General features: G+C 43.4%; 1 protein-coding gene across 1 annotated transcript in view; it reads left to right on the top strand.

The window, feature by feature from the left end:
- Positions 1-15,334, top strand: part of NEK10 (NIMA related kinase 10) — a 160,069-nt gene that overhangs the window by 21,776 nt on the left and 122,959 nt on the right. Inside the window, exons 7-11 of the mRNA XM_036266708.1 lie at positions 6,599-6,640; positions 8,293-8,371; positions 9,562-9,629; positions 11,621-11,700; positions 13,050-13,136. Of these exons, the coding sequence (XP_036122601.1) occupies positions 6,599-6,640; positions 8,293-8,371; positions 9,562-9,629; positions 11,621-11,700; positions 13,050-13,136 (356 nt within the window). The remainder of the gene's footprint in view (positions 1-6,598; positions 6,641-8,292; positions 8,372-9,561; positions 9,630-11,620; positions 11,701-13,049; positions 13,137-15,334) is intronic.

Genomic DNA, 15,334 nt, shown 5'->3' with positions numbered 1-15,334 from the left:
ATGCATTGTCCTGATAAATTATGAGGAAGCTCAGGCTATTCTGAAGGCCTTTTATTTTGAATTTGATTTTATTGATGAATTATTATCTGAGTCCAATGTGTTTCCTTTCATCACCCCAATAACCATCTTTCCCAAACTTGACACTTCAAAGAAAAAGTACTTTGGTACTAGTCAGCTGTAGCTTACTCCAGTTTGAGTCCCCGAGAATCATGAGGGCTCCACTTTTCCCTGAGCAGAATCACCCCCTTCCTTCTGTATCTTAGGCTGGCTCTGTGCTGTCACAGTTTAGCTAGGGGACTTAGGGCACACTCTGATGGCTTTCTGTCCTGGTTGCTCAGGGTTTTCTGGGAATTTTCCATTTCCCTCATGACCAGCCATACAGAACTGGATGTTCCGTGCGTTTACGAGCTACCATTAGCAACGTGGGGTGGGTCCTAGGTAATGAGGGTGGGCCGGCTGCCCCACTTTCCCCGGGTCAATCCCAGGGTGTGCTCATTGTTCCTACTTAATTATTAACAGCACCCTCTTTTACTCTCCAGCATGTTCCAATTTGGATGAGAACATTGCGTATATAATATTAATGAAAGTATTCATGGAGGAAGGTGGAGAGCTCGTGTTTTTTTTGTCTTACAGAAATTAGGAAAATATTTGCCTTAGAGATGTTCTTCTTGTTCCGAAAATTGAGGGCGGTGTGTCATGCTCTGCTGATCTCCTTTCTTAATCTAGTTCCTCATGGTTGGAAACAGGGTTGATTGTACTGTTCTCCACAGGAGAGAATTCAGTAATCTGTTTACGGGATTTCGTGAGCAAGACACACATTAAACTGTGTCCCTCCCTGATTTCGTCTTTCCATAGAAGGGGATGCTCTCTGCATCTCTCCTCCTGGCGCACCTTCCACAAAGAAGAGCATGTGCTCAGGCAGTTATTTAATATCCGAAGCTGCCAAGAATTGTTGGCCAAAGTCACAAAGCTAGCCTGGGGTTTACGGCAGTTTGTGCCCGAGAACCTCAGCCAGCCTTTGCCACAGCCCGGCATTCCTTCCCCGGGATCAGCCTCGCAGACCCACGCAGCTGTCCCGAGCCATCTGCACTTCTCACACCCAGACCGCCTCCGGCCCCTGTCATTCTCGTCAGGTGACATCTGTTTCACGGGGACATCCCGGTGGGCGCGCTCTTACTTCCTCCTCTGTGTGGCTGAAACATTTGGGTTATCACGCAGCTTTACTTCTCTCCTTGTTTCGAGGGCGGAATCCCGTCTGTGCCCGGGCTTACCCTTCCATCTGATCTCTCTCTCAGGGTGTCAGTGGCTCCCTCTCTGCTTCCCTTTGTCATTAAAAATACCCTTTTCTTGATCCATTATCCCTTCAAAACTTTGATCTTACCTTCATTGCTACATTCTTTGAAAGCTCAGGATACGAACGCATTTCCTTTGTGTGGACACTGAATTCTGTGTACACGGTTCTCTCTGGAAGCCATTCACAGAGTCCAAGTGTCCATGCTTCAGTCGTCATTCCCTGACCCAGAGGCTGCAAGCTGGCTGCTCGCCTGCCGAGCCTCGCCTGCGGTACACAGGCCTCAAGGTGTGCTTAGGAGACTCCTCGAGCAAGCGCCGGGTGGAAGGAAAGAGAAGCCACAGTGCTTAGACTTTCCCACTATGACAGGAAGACTGATGGTCTGAGATTTCAGGTGCAGTTGGAGTCCCAAGCAGCATATAAATAAATTCCCAACTGGATTCATTATAGTGAAACCATAGCATATTGCTCATCGGGGATAAAGAGAACATCTCTAAAGCTCCTCACTGCAATCGCATTGGCAGCAACAGGAGGACAGTTAGCCGAGTGGCGGGGTCTCGGCGCTCACGCTCCCCAGCCTCTGCCGCCGCACACGCCTCACCACCTTTTCTGTGTGCCTGCACCTACCCGAGAGCCTCCAGCTCTCCTGGCACGTTCTGTTTTCCTGTATCATTGACTCGCTCCTGTCTAAAAGCCTGCTTTTCTAAATGTCAACTTTCCCAAAGTCCTGCTCTTGATGATCATTTTCTTCCCCATCTTCCTGGCTCTCGGCTTCAGCCATCATTTTTGTTGCTGTTGCTGTTCTTTGCGCACAAACATAGGTCTGCATTCCAAACCCGCTCCCTTATTCAAGCCCACATTTCCAGGGACAGGCGGGCAGCCATCTCGGCGACAACAGCATACCGGTTCTCGAAGTGTGGGCTGGGAACTGCTTGCAGGTCTCTGAGTCCCTCTCAGGGCCTCCGTAGGACCAGCTGACCTTCACAGCGACGCTCAGTGTCATTGGCCCTTTGCTCTCACTCCTCCCAAGTGAGCAGCGGAATGTTCCAGGGCTTCAGGTTGTGTGATGATGCCGTGGACCCGATGGCTGAAGGAACGTGTGCCGTGCACTCTGGTGTTTTAAGAATTTCTCACTTGCACTTTCTAGTATGGTAAATAAATATATAACCCATATGAACAAAAGCTTTGGGCTTCTGAATAATGTTGAAGAGTGTGAAGGGGTACAGGGACCAAAGAGTTTGAGAACCGCGGTTGTAGCACATTATGCTCAGTAACTTTCCAATGGACCTCAGCAGTTCTTCCTCAAGCCTTTTAGAAGGGTGGTGACTATTACTCTTGGGAAGGTAAGCGAAGGCCAGGGCATGGAGGGGCCGGAGAATTGTGATGGAGGAACCAGCAGCGTGGAGCCACTGACAGGTTCTGCACAGAAAATGATCCCGTTAATGATTCAGTATCAAGGGCTCACGGCAGCGTGTTTAGCATTGACTTAGTCGCTGTGGAGGTGTAGGATGAGCACGCCTAGTGGCCATGACATGTTTGACTGTGGTAAAAATACTGGTGTGCCAACAACACCCATATTGGCGCGCAGTGTGCTCCATTTTTTTAAGACATATTTTTTATCTATCTTATATTGTATCAGTTTTTTAAAAAGGAAAAAAATCAGGGAATATACAGAACGAGGACATTTGTTCACATTTGGCACGTTAACCTGAAGGTCTGATTGACTGAAGGACCTTCTCAGGTCACCAGGCTCGGGACCTAAGCACAGAACCAGGCTCGTGACCCTCCGCCTGTGGCCAGGGAGAAAATCAGGCCCGAGAGGGCGGGAGGCATTGCTGTTCTCCAAGCACGCAGGCGTATTTGCTTTTCCGATCAGTAACAGGAACTGTTAAGCCCCGGTATGTGCGTAACTTGTGGGCTTGCTTTTCAGTTGATGCTCTCGGGTTAGAGCAATTCCATTGGTGTAAACAAAGGAAATACAAGGAAGTCCAAGGGTCTGTGGGAATCTCCTGGCCTTGCTCCAGTCTCCAGAGGAGCATGGGAGGGGGCCACGTACTTATTTCCTAAATGAAGGTACATTCTTGAGAACATAGTAACAAAATTCTTTGAGAGTGACAAAGCCTTTTTGCCCCATTTTTATAAAACTTAAAAAAATTTTTTTTCAGTTCTCACCCAAGGATTATTTTTTTATTGAGAGGGAGGGGGGAAGAAGGAGAGAAGGAGGAGGAGGAGGAGGAAGAGGTGGAGGAGGAGGAGGAGGAGGAGGAGGAGGAGGAGGAGGAGAAGGAGAAGGAGAAGGAGAAGGAGAAGGAGAAGGAGAAGGAGGGAAGAGAAGGGAGGGGAGGGCAGGAAGGAAGGAGAGGAAGGAGAGGAAGGAAGGAAGGAAGGAAGGAAGGAAGGAAGGAAGGAAGGAAGGAAGGGAGGAAGGGAAGGAAGGAAGATGTGAGAGAGAAATATCGATTGGTTGCCTCCTGTATGCACCCTGACCGGGGGTTGGACCCACAGACTGGGTATGTATCCTGACCAGGAATCAAACCTGCGACCTGTCGGTGCACGGGACAGCAATCCAACCAGCTGAGCCACCCGGTCAGGGACTCTTCTCTTCTTATACCCATAACAGCACATCTCAAACTCTGCTTCACAGGAGTTAAGGAGTGTCCTGTGGAAAGAACAGAGCTGCAGGGAGTGATGTTTAGGAAACCCTGCACTAGCCCTCCCGTGGGAGACAGAGCGAGGCAGCATGTTGGCGCTCGGAGGAGTCCTAGTAATAACGTACTGGGTTAAACTCTGTCTAACCCAGCACCTAGCATTTCCCAAGCTACTTTGAATTGGATCTTGAAACGTGTGTGTGTGTGTGTGTGTGTGTGTGTGTGTAGAATTTATAATACAACCCACTGTGCAGAATAGAATGATCACTCCCACGACATAGTTTGGGAAACACTGACTTAGTCCCATGTTGTTAACATTAATCACTGGATAGATATATTTCTCGTCGAGGTAAACATTTAAAAATGAACTTGTCCAAAGAACTTATATGCATACACGCACAACCAATGGACCCAGACATTAGGTTGGGGACAGCAGGAGGGGGGGGGGGAGAGGGGAGGAGGGGGGTCAGTGGGGGAACAAAAGAGGACATCTGTAATACTTTCAATAATAAAAAATGAAATGTAGTAAAGGAAAATAAATAAATAAATAAATAAATAAAAATGAACTCAACTGTGGCCACTTAAACATTATTCTTTGCCTTGATGTCCTCTCATTCCCAAGCTTCACATTTAAATCTCGTTCTTGTCAGCGACTCCCAAATTTCAGTCTTTTGCCCTCATCTCATTTTTCACGGCCTGTTGTACTTTTCCTCACCTGCGTATTCCAAATCGACCGTCTCCTCTGACCTGGTCTGTTCCTCTCCTTCCTGATGTTTGTTAGTCGTGTCCCTGTTCCCCAGTCACCAGCCTCAACTGTGTTGATGTCGTCGACTTATCCCTGTGCCTTGACTGCGTCTTCCTGTTCGGTGGGTCATTGCCTGTCCCTGGCTCTCCGCTGCCGCCCCCCCGCCCCCCGCCACTGCTGACCACGCGGGCTTCCAGTGAACACTTTGCCCCCCAGTCTGAGACCAGAGGGAAGCCCTGACGGCCGGTCGGCTCCTTGTTCACACACGTCACTGGGTTTCATGGTCTGCACGACGAAGTCCAAATGCAGGCTTACGTCTCAGTCCTGTGGTGTGAAGTTGTCCTTAGTCCTGTCAGCAGGATATCGCGTGGCCCTTCTCTGGGGTATCACAGCACTTCACGTATAACTTTCTAATAACACCGAGCAAATTCTGTCTTAAATTCCAGTCTTGGTGTATCTGCCTTATGCGTGCCTGAGGCTCGGGAAGTGGGCGTCTGTCATCTGCGTCCTCGTGTCCCCTGCAGAGTTCAGCCCAGGGCTTTCACCTAACAGGGAGGAAAAGAGTAGAATAAATAGTAATAGTTTTGAAATGTTATTTTTATATGTATAAAATATCCTGCCATAACTAGGGATAGTATATACAATATTCGTATGCTCTTTAATTATAGCTCCTCTAGAGTGAATAGCAATGATGAGAATTCAAATTAGTAGGTAGTCACAGAACTATTTTTAACTGAGTTATGAATGTCCCTTCACTCTTAATTTAAACATGGATATGTTTAGTGTTTCCAAATCCACTCCACCCAGAATAAGGAAACCTTGACCCAGAAGGCCTGGAGCCTGTCCCCTGGCCTGCTCACGCAGCCGGCTTCGTGCCGGGACTGCCCTGTTCTCCCCCATTCACGTACCCATCCCCCTGCCTTTCCCAGAACTGACCCATGGCGAATGTTTACATTTCAAATAACTTCCTTGTGTGCATGTTAAGTACGAACTGAGATGTCAAAACAGCGTGAATTAACCAGGTGAGGGCCACCTGAACTCCGTTGGCCTGAAAATACACGTCAGTGTGAACAACCTGAGAGCATGTCCTATTCCCCGAGTTCCAAGCCGGTCTCCAGCCTGCCACCCCTTTTCGTCCCCAGTTGGCACTTTCAGGGACACTCCTGCAGTGCAGTGAAATGCCTTCTTATTGGGGATTGGGTCGAAAGACCTGTATCAGGAGGCATTTTGCAAAGGTCATCTGTTTAGAGCAATAGATTTAAGATGACCACGAGCCTAACCATTTTAAGGAGAAGCCATGCAGTGTAGTCTACTATAGCATTGCTTCTCAGACTTTGCTGACCACCTGAATTACTAGGGCATCGCACTGAAATTCAGAGTGTGGCTCAGCAGGTCTGAGGTGAGCAGGAGATTCCCCATTTCTACTCAGCTCCCAGACGAGGCTGATGTGCTGGTCCCGTCTACACCAGGCAGAGACCTGCGGGCGGTTTCTGGGAATTTGGTGACTCTGGTTTTTTATCTTGGCCTGTCACTTAGTCAAAATGGTTTACCTTTCTGGGTCTTGGTTTTCCTAATCTGCAGCATGAGAGGGTCGAAGGGAACGATACCTAACAGTTCTTTTGAGATCTAACATTTTTTGACGACATGGGAGGAAGTAAAAAAACAAGGAGCCTGGCTAAAGTTCTGAGCACATTTATGTTTCCTGATTCTCAAGCGAACTTTCGCTTTTTGTTAGCAGTTTATCTTCATTGGACTATGAATGACAAGCATTCATGTTTTCCATATTTATGTTAGAATGTGGACCTTCATAAAGCAATTCTAAATCTCACGATTTTATAAAGAAATTGCGGGTAAAATATACTTTTCCCTCCAGCCTCATCTTTTATGTATGTTCTGTTGTTTTTATTTCATTAGGAAATACTCCATAGCTTGGGTGGAATTGAAAACCTAGCTCAGGTAAGATTCCCTTTGTGGCAGCTGGTCTTGCCTTTCGGTTTCGCACCATGGCCTGGGCAAGGGGCATATAGGTGTGTGACAGAGGATGGCTTTTTTTAACCTTCGGCCGCCTGCCAAGAGGAGGAATAGGCAGGGTTAATAAGTGAGTGTGAGGCAGGGTATGTGGAGCAGGGCGGGACCCATGACATTTTGTTCTGGCTAATTGGGCTCACCTTACCCAGCCTGCTGAAACAAGAAGGTGCTATAAAAGGCCACACGTCCTCAGTTTGCAATGACAAGAAACAGGCCTTGGCTGGCAGACCTGAGTCCTCAGTGTTGCACGCGCCAGCTGACCGGAGAGAGCACCGGTGTGCAGCTGTGCACAGCTTCCTCACACACTGGGGTGCTCACTGACATTCTAACCAATACACGGCAACGTGAGGAACGATTCCAACTTCACTGACTTTTCTGCTTTGGTAACGACGGAGGGAGGGTAAGCAGGAGAAGACTCGTGCTGATCTAGTCCACTGTTAGGTCTGTTCCCCGGATCAAACGTGGCATGCATTGAGAGGAAGCCGTCCATTCTCCTAACCCCGCAGCCTGGACGGAAAGAACGGTTTTCCGAATAAGCCCGCGGCCCTGCAAACTCACTCCACATTGTTAAAGGGGCATTACGTTCAATGGCACTGTAATGCGAAATCTATTTTATTTTATTATCTTTTCATTTGGGGGATATTGATACAGCGTTTCTAGCTATTGTTTTTAAGATTTTAAAAAACTGGCTGGAGATTTACCTCATTTAATGAAATAGTCTTTCATAAAATTATATTGTAAATGACATTCACCTCCACTTTAACCTCCATTACAATATCAGAAATTAATGTGTTTCTCTGAACCCGTTTCATATTACAATCAGTTATCCATAGTTACAGTTTATCAGACTACCCCATACCCATCTTATTCTGATTTTTTTTTTTTTAATCCTCACCCGAGGACACTTTTTCATTTTTTGTTCAGATAGAGCAGGAGGGGGAGAGAGAGAGAGAGAAACATCGATGTGAAAGGGACACGTCGAGTGGCTGCCACCCGCACGACCAACCAGGGCCGGGGACAAACTGCAACTGAAGCACGCGCCCTTAGCGGGAACTGAACCCGGGTCTCTCCGGACTGCAGGCCGACGCTCTAACCGCTGAGCCAAACCAGCCAGGGCTTATTCTGATGTTTACTATGTGCTTATATGCTGATTAGCTATAACTTAGGATATTATAAAATGTAAGATCAATAAAATATATCTGTTATAAAAATTCTATAAAGTTACGTTGAAGAAATAAAATTCTATGTACTATATATAATGCATCTCATTTGTATCTTGTACTTGGAGACTAAATTACACTACAAACTTAGTCATTTACAAATTATTTGGGGACTTTTGAGAGTTTATGCAGTTTTTGCCTGGTCCTTCCCTTAATTAACTTCAGGCAAAGAGAAGGCAAAGAATCCAGGAACTCAACCACCTTTTAGCACTTGAGTGAAACGGGCCCAGAAGCGCTATTATTTGGTGAATCTGTTGCGCCACCTACAGCTCATTTTCAGAAGTGCACAATCTTGTCACCTGCTGCGTGCTTTTGGTGTCTTCTCTTCTGACTTGCTTGTTGGTTTGGTCCCTCCTGCAGTACATGGAGATGGTGGCCAATGAGTACCTCGGCTACAGTGAAGAGCAGCACAGTGTGGACAAGCTGGTCAACATGACATGTGAGCATTGTCAGGCACACAGCCGAGCCAACTCTGCACTTGCTAGACTAGGCGGCATGGTGTTTGCAGCAGGAAAAGGGTTACTTCGCACATTTATGAGTGTATCCATGCAGTTGTATGGTGAGAATCCATGCCAATTGTTATAGTCAGTGCCAAAATATACCCAGAAGGAAGACTTTTAGATCACAGCTGATACCTTGAAAAGCCCAATTTCATGTTTAAGAAGATTTTCATTGAGCACAAGCTTTCTTTATTTAAGACTTCCATAGTAGCAGATTTTGGTAAAATCATTTTTTGGCTCCTCTAATTCCTATTAAAATGTCAGAGGCTATTCAGTTTTCATCTATAAAGTTGGGTTAATAATGATACCCAGCTCAAAACATTTGGAACATCCAAAACATAAAACAACCCGACTGTGATGGCAATAATGTGACAATATTGGTCTGTGTGACTGAGCTATTCACTCAGGCTTCTCTCTCCCTGGAGGCTCTTCCCGGCCCCACCTTCCATCCTCTTCAGGTTCCATGAGCCAGGGCCCTCCTGCTGCTGGGCGCCAGCCCACTCACTTTGTGAACAGGCTGGTTTCCTGGGTTCTACAGGACAGCACACGGACTCAGTTACGGGGAAAGTGCAGGCGGCAAGCCCGGGGCACCCGGACCTGAGAACACCTGTCGGCCTCAGCTGAGGACCGTGCACGGTCCATCCCATTTGCAGGCTTTCCCTGTCCTCTTCCTAAAGTTCAAGGCTTCATAGGGAGGCTGTTGGGAAGTAGGTTTCACTCCCAACTTGTAGTGTCAACAGACTCATTTAACTATGTGGAAGAAAAGATTTGCCTTTTTGCTATCTCCCTTATTTCATTATTATAATAGTATTAAACAATAAATACTAGCTGAGCCTGAGAGGTAATTCTGGAATTTAAAATCTACCCACACGCCCTGGCCGGTTTGGCTCCGCAGTTGGAGCATCGGTCTGTGGACCAGAGAGTCCCGGGTTCGGTTCCCGCTAGGGGCACGTACCAAAAAAAAAGTAAAATCCTCCCCCCCCCCCACATTGCTCTGTTCCTTCTGTGTTATCTCTTTTCCCATTTGCCCTTTCTCTGCTTGTCCATCAATACTTCACACCTGAGGTTCTATGAGTACTGCCCTTTTGAAGCTCAGAATCCCTCTTTGAGTTATTTTCTTCCTTTCTAGATATTTTTCAAAAACTTGCTGCTGTCAAAGACCAAAGAGAATGGGTCACCACAAGTGGAGCCCACAAGGTGAGTGGTCCTGGAAAGAGTGAACACTTCAGCTCCATGTGGCAGGGGTCACACGCTGGGTGGGGTTCAGAGCCCCTGTGGTCAAGTCTCATGTAATTATAATTCACAAATCTGCTAACCTAGCCTCAAATTGTAAATCTCTGCTAACCCTGTTATATTCTTATGAGCCCAAGGAGCAAATATAGGGGTTTCTGAAACTTTTTTTTTCTGTATGTCACTTAATATCAACTAAGTTTATTGCTTAATTTAAATGTTGCTTGGAAAACCCTCGCTATACATAAACTGACGCTTTGAGGTATGTACTTTATATAAATAAACAGATACATTGGATGTATTCATATGAGTACATTCCATATGGTACCAGAAGGAAGACTTTTAGATCACAGCTCCTGTCATGAAAAGCCCATTTCCATGTGTATGTAAGATTTTCACCAAGTGCAAGCTTACTGTATTTAACATAAGACGGACTTTCATAACAGTAGATTTGGGTAAAAAAATTTTATGTTCACTTGATTTCTATTAAAATGTCAGAAGCTAGTCATTCACTTTCCATCTACAAAGTAGGGTTGATAATAATACCTATCTCATTCCAATTTTAAAAAAGAGTTGTGTTTTTTTTTTTTTTCATTTCAAAAAGTGCGTTTCAGGGTTACAGTGGTTTGAACTGTATGAAATTGCCATAAAGGCCAATTTTACATGGTCAATCTCATCATCAGATGGTATAATATTATGAGCATATGGGTCAAATGTACATTTCAAGATGGTTGAATGCAGGTTTAACCGAAACAGACTGCATTTGTATTTATAGCAACACTGTTCCGATGGTAGCTGCCGAAAGCCGAGTTTCAATCACGTGTTCGTTTCTCATATCCCAGGAAGGCACTTTGCAGCGTATATTAGAGCAAGATTGCCTACGGTGCTGCTCACTGTGCAGGGGAAGATTCTGGGTGATGTACAGGTCAACATTTTCATTTCAATGGCTACATATTTCACTGATATTATTTCTTAGAAGTCGACACACATTTTTGAGTAGCATCGAGGGTCTAAGTGGATGTGGCAAAAATTGTGATAAGATTGTCAGTGACTGACGTTTGGAAAACATGAAGTAGGAAGACAGAGAAAAGAAAAAGTGAGAGATGAAAAGAGGAAAGGATCAGAAAAACAAAGATAATGATAGCTTCATAAAAATACACGAGATCATAAAGGAGAAAAAGCGACACGGTGGAAACCCAGAAAACAGCCAGCAGTTGCTGCAGCTCCGGCCTGGAATATGCTTGAGTGTGTACTTCTGGGGGACTCTGAGTCCCAAACATGTACAGAGAAGAGAAATGAGCTTGCGTAGTAGGAATTCAGAGGAGCCAACTGGTGAGACGCAGAAGACTTCTAGCTAAGTCGTGTTACTCGGGATGATGGGTGTCTGGAAGTACTGATGTGTACTCTTTCAGCACTGAGTAGCAATCGGAGAGGCAAATGGAGTGCCCGGTCATGTTGACACATCTTGCTTAGTTTGGGGGAAAAAATGACAGCTCTCAACATTTTGGTGAAAAATAGTTCCGTAATGTGGAAAGTGCCTAATACAATGCCTGACTCAGAATGTGTTCTCAATGACGGGTATTATATGTACTTAGTTATTCTGGCCGGTGTTCATGTCATTAATCTCCTCACTTCTCCTTGGGGGAAGGGTCATAAGAGGCAAAGCAGACCTCTTGGGTACATGGAAGTAGAGGGAAGTGTGAGAACCAGGCTGGCGAGTAGCTTGGTCCCTTTCCCTTTCTGTCCCGGGCAAGGAGGCTACAAGGCGCTCGTGCCAAGAGTTCCAAGTGAGGAGGGGATCAACACCTGTCCCCTGTAAAGAACTGGATGTCGTGAATGTTTAGCAGAACTCCTTTTGAGGTTAAGCCTCTATGATCTTTACAAGGAAACATTACACTGTTCAAGAAACACGTAGTACTTACATAATTAAACTTTTCTTTTTTTTCATTTTTTTTCAGACATTAGTAAATTTACTCGGTTCCCGAGACACTAATGTTCTGCTGGGCGCCCTTCTGGCTCTGGCTAGTTTAGCTGAAAGGTAAGTGTATCGTGATATATTTTCTGGTTCTGCTGCCGGAGCAGTTTAGATGGCAGAGATACAAAATACATTAGTTTCTCTAGTTACTTTGCTACCTACTTAGAAAAATAAGCATCACATACCATTAATATATTGAAGAGAATCCTGGATGGAAAACCAACACTTTAAAATTTAAGTAGTTGGAAAGGCAAATCACAGATTAAAAATTTCTTTCTCTTTTTTTCTGACCAGAAATATTTACCTAGTCTTTCATCCAACCCTCATTTACTTCTACTTTCAAAATTACCACAATATTTCTTTGACAATTGAATCTCCCTAACTTTCTGTTGTCTTTTTTTTCCTGTGTACTTACTTAACATATAAAACATTTTCAAACATTATTACCCTTAAAAAAATCTAGATAACCTGTCCTCTTATAGATGTCATGACTGTTTTAAATAAAAGAGCTGTACATATATTTTAGGCCAATAAGTGGATTATTGCTTTTTGTTTGTTTGTTTGTTTTGAGTTTTTTCCATCAACTTTATAGGAAATAGTTGACAAATATAACTGTATGTATTTAAAGTATAAAGAATGATGACTTGATATACATTGCACCATGATTACCAAGATCAAGATAATTAATTCACCCATCACCTCACATAGTTAACTCTGTGTGTGTGTGTGTGTGTGTGTGTGTGATAAGATCACAGATCTGCTCTCAGCAACTTTTATGTATACAATACTATATTAGTGACTACGGTCACCATGTTATGCATTAGATCCTCAGGATTCTTCTTGTAACTGCAAGTTTATACCCTTTACTTTAACCTATATCTTCCCATTTCCTCGTCTTCCCAGACCCTGGAACTACCCACCATTCTAGTCTCTGTTTCTGTTTAATCAATTTTTTGTTTTGTTGCTGTTTTTAGATTCCACATATAAGCGATGACATATAGGATTCACCTGTCTGGCTTCTTTCACTTAGCGTAATACCCTCCAGGTTCATCCATGTTTCTTATTTTTATGGCTGAATAATATTCAATTGTATATATCACATTTGCTTTATCCATTCATCTGTCAAAGGACATATAGCTCGTTTGCATATTTTAGCTCTTGTGAGAAGTGCCGATCATTACTTTGTTGATGAACAGCATGATTTCCTTGCAGAATGGGATTATGCTATCATCATACTGTTATTAAATAAATTTATGACATAAAATATTTATTGAATGTTGGAATGTGGTGCAACCCTGTCCTATGGAGTTATATTGCATTTTGCTTCTGAAATAATATGAGAGCTAGGATATTAAATAAATGAATATGGTAAACTATGTTTTTAATAGTTACTAATAGTTTTCAATTTGTAGCCCAGAATGTAGGGAGAAGATAAGTGAACTCAACATTGTAGAAAATCTGCTGATGATTTTACATGAATATGACTTACTTTCCAAAAGGTAGGATTGCTAACAGGGAAAAAGACAATGTCTTATATTTGATGAAAAGAATTATTATTATTTTTATTGTGTCATGTTATTTACATTGTTAACTGAATATCATGAATCAGCTTGGCATTTATTTTCTATTTAATTTTATATGAAGAAAGTAGACCAACATGGTGTATTAATGTCTTTCTTTGGTCCTGCATTGCTTTTAGATGTGGGCATAGAATAACATTGTATAAATCGTATGATCACATCTTTAATATTTTTTAAATTTCATTTATTTGCATCTTGTCTCTTCAAGGAAAGAAACTCTGAGATGGCTCTATTTTTAGTAATTTCAGATTGTATGTCGAATAAATGACTCATTACTACAATCTATTTTTCTTAAGGCCTGTAAAATAAATTAAGACAGGTACTGACTTGTTTCATGACCTCCTGTTTTCATAACTTAAAACAGAATCTAAAGTAAAGTGAAATCATTTTAAATTGAACTACGTATTGCTCTAAAGAATTACTGTATGCAGATAGTTATTGGTTGAAAAATTTTTTTTCTTTATTGATTTTAGAGAGAGAGGAAGGGAGAGGGTGAGAGAGAGAGAGAGACATCAATGAGAGAGACCATTGATTGGCCCCCTCCTGCATACCCCCCACTGGGGATCGGGCTCACAACCTGGACATGTGCCCTGACTGGGAATCGAACCCGTGACCTCTTGGTGTATCAGTCGACGCTCAACCACTGAGCTACACCGGCCAGGCTATTAGTTTGTTTTTAAATACAGTTTGGCAGCCAACATCATTTGATATTTAGTTCAGTAAATAATTTTCTAAAGATGCAAAATAAATAACAGAAGTCAGTAATGAAACTCTGACACTTAATTCATAGTAAGTCCCCCTAGATTCTTCTTTAAAGCCATCTTAACATTCTTTTACAAACTACACTTACAGACTTGGCTATCTGAACTCATTCACCTAACAAACGCCTCTGCACAAGTGTGGGCAAACCAAAGCTGGATGCGACACGAGTGTACAGTGGAGGAGAGGGCAGACACGCCCGTCAGCAGCTTCATCGTAGCTCTGGAGGTGGGCGGTCAGTGGTGCACCGGAAGGAGGAGCTATCTAGGCAGAGGGAGACAGCAAGTAAAAACAGAATGTGCCCCACATGGTTGGGCTCACATGGTTGGGCACAGCAGGAAAAGTGCCAGAAATCTAGACTAGACAGTGCTAATGCTACATTAAAAATGTAGCTGCCCTGACCGGTTTGGCTCAGTGGTTCGAGTGTCGGCCCGAGGACCAAAGAGTCGCGGGTTCGATTCTGGTCAAGGGCACATACCTCAGTTGCGGTTCGTCCCCACGGTTGTGCGGGAGGCAACCAGTGAGTGTGTCTTTCTCTCTTTCTCCCTTCTACTCTGTTTGATGATAAATAGAAAAATATCCTCAGGTGAGGATTAAAAACAAACAAATTAATTATTGGTATATATTTAGCTAATTTTGCCCTGGCTGATTTGGCTCAGCGGTTAGAGTGTCAGCCCATGGACCAGAGGGTCAAGGGTTTGATTCCTGATCAAGTGCATGTACTTGGGTTGCAGGTTTGATTCCTAGCCCTGGTCAGGGTTATGTGGGAGACACATCCAATCGATGGGTCTCTCTCACATTGATGTTTCTCTCTCCCTTCCTCTCTCTCTCCCTCCCTCCCTTCCACTCTCTCTAAAAATCAATGGAAAATTATCCTCAGGGGAGGATTCACAAGAACAACAACAACAACTATATATATATTATATATATATTTATATCTATATCTATATAATTCATAAATATATATCTATATATAATTCATAAATATCTATATCTAATCTATATCTATATCTATGTCTATATCTAATTCATAAATATCTATATCTAATCTATATCTATATCTATCTATATCTATATCTAATCTATATCTATATCTATCTATATATCTATATCTATATCTATATCTATATCTATATCTATATCTATATCTATATCTATCTATCTATCTATCTATCTATCTATCTATCTATATAATTTTGGTCAGGGCCCTGCTCTAAGCAATTCTATGTGTTCACTCATTTGATCTGCACAATAACCCCATTAATTTTTATATTTTATGGCTGAAGCAATAAGACACCATTAGGTCATGATGGGCTCTTTGTGCTAAATAAGGAGTGTGCGTAGCATTGATCATGAAC

This window comes from Molossus molossus, unplaced genomic scaffold, assembly GCF_014108415.1.
Source record: "Molossus molossus isolate mMolMol1 unplaced genomic scaffold, mMolMol1.p scaffold_m16_p_18, whole genome shotgun sequence".
Taxonomy (NCBI): Eukaryota; Metazoa; Chordata; class Mammalia; order Chiroptera; family Molossidae; genus Molossus; species Molossus molossus.
This window is presented reverse-complemented; position numbering and strand designations above follow the sequence as displayed.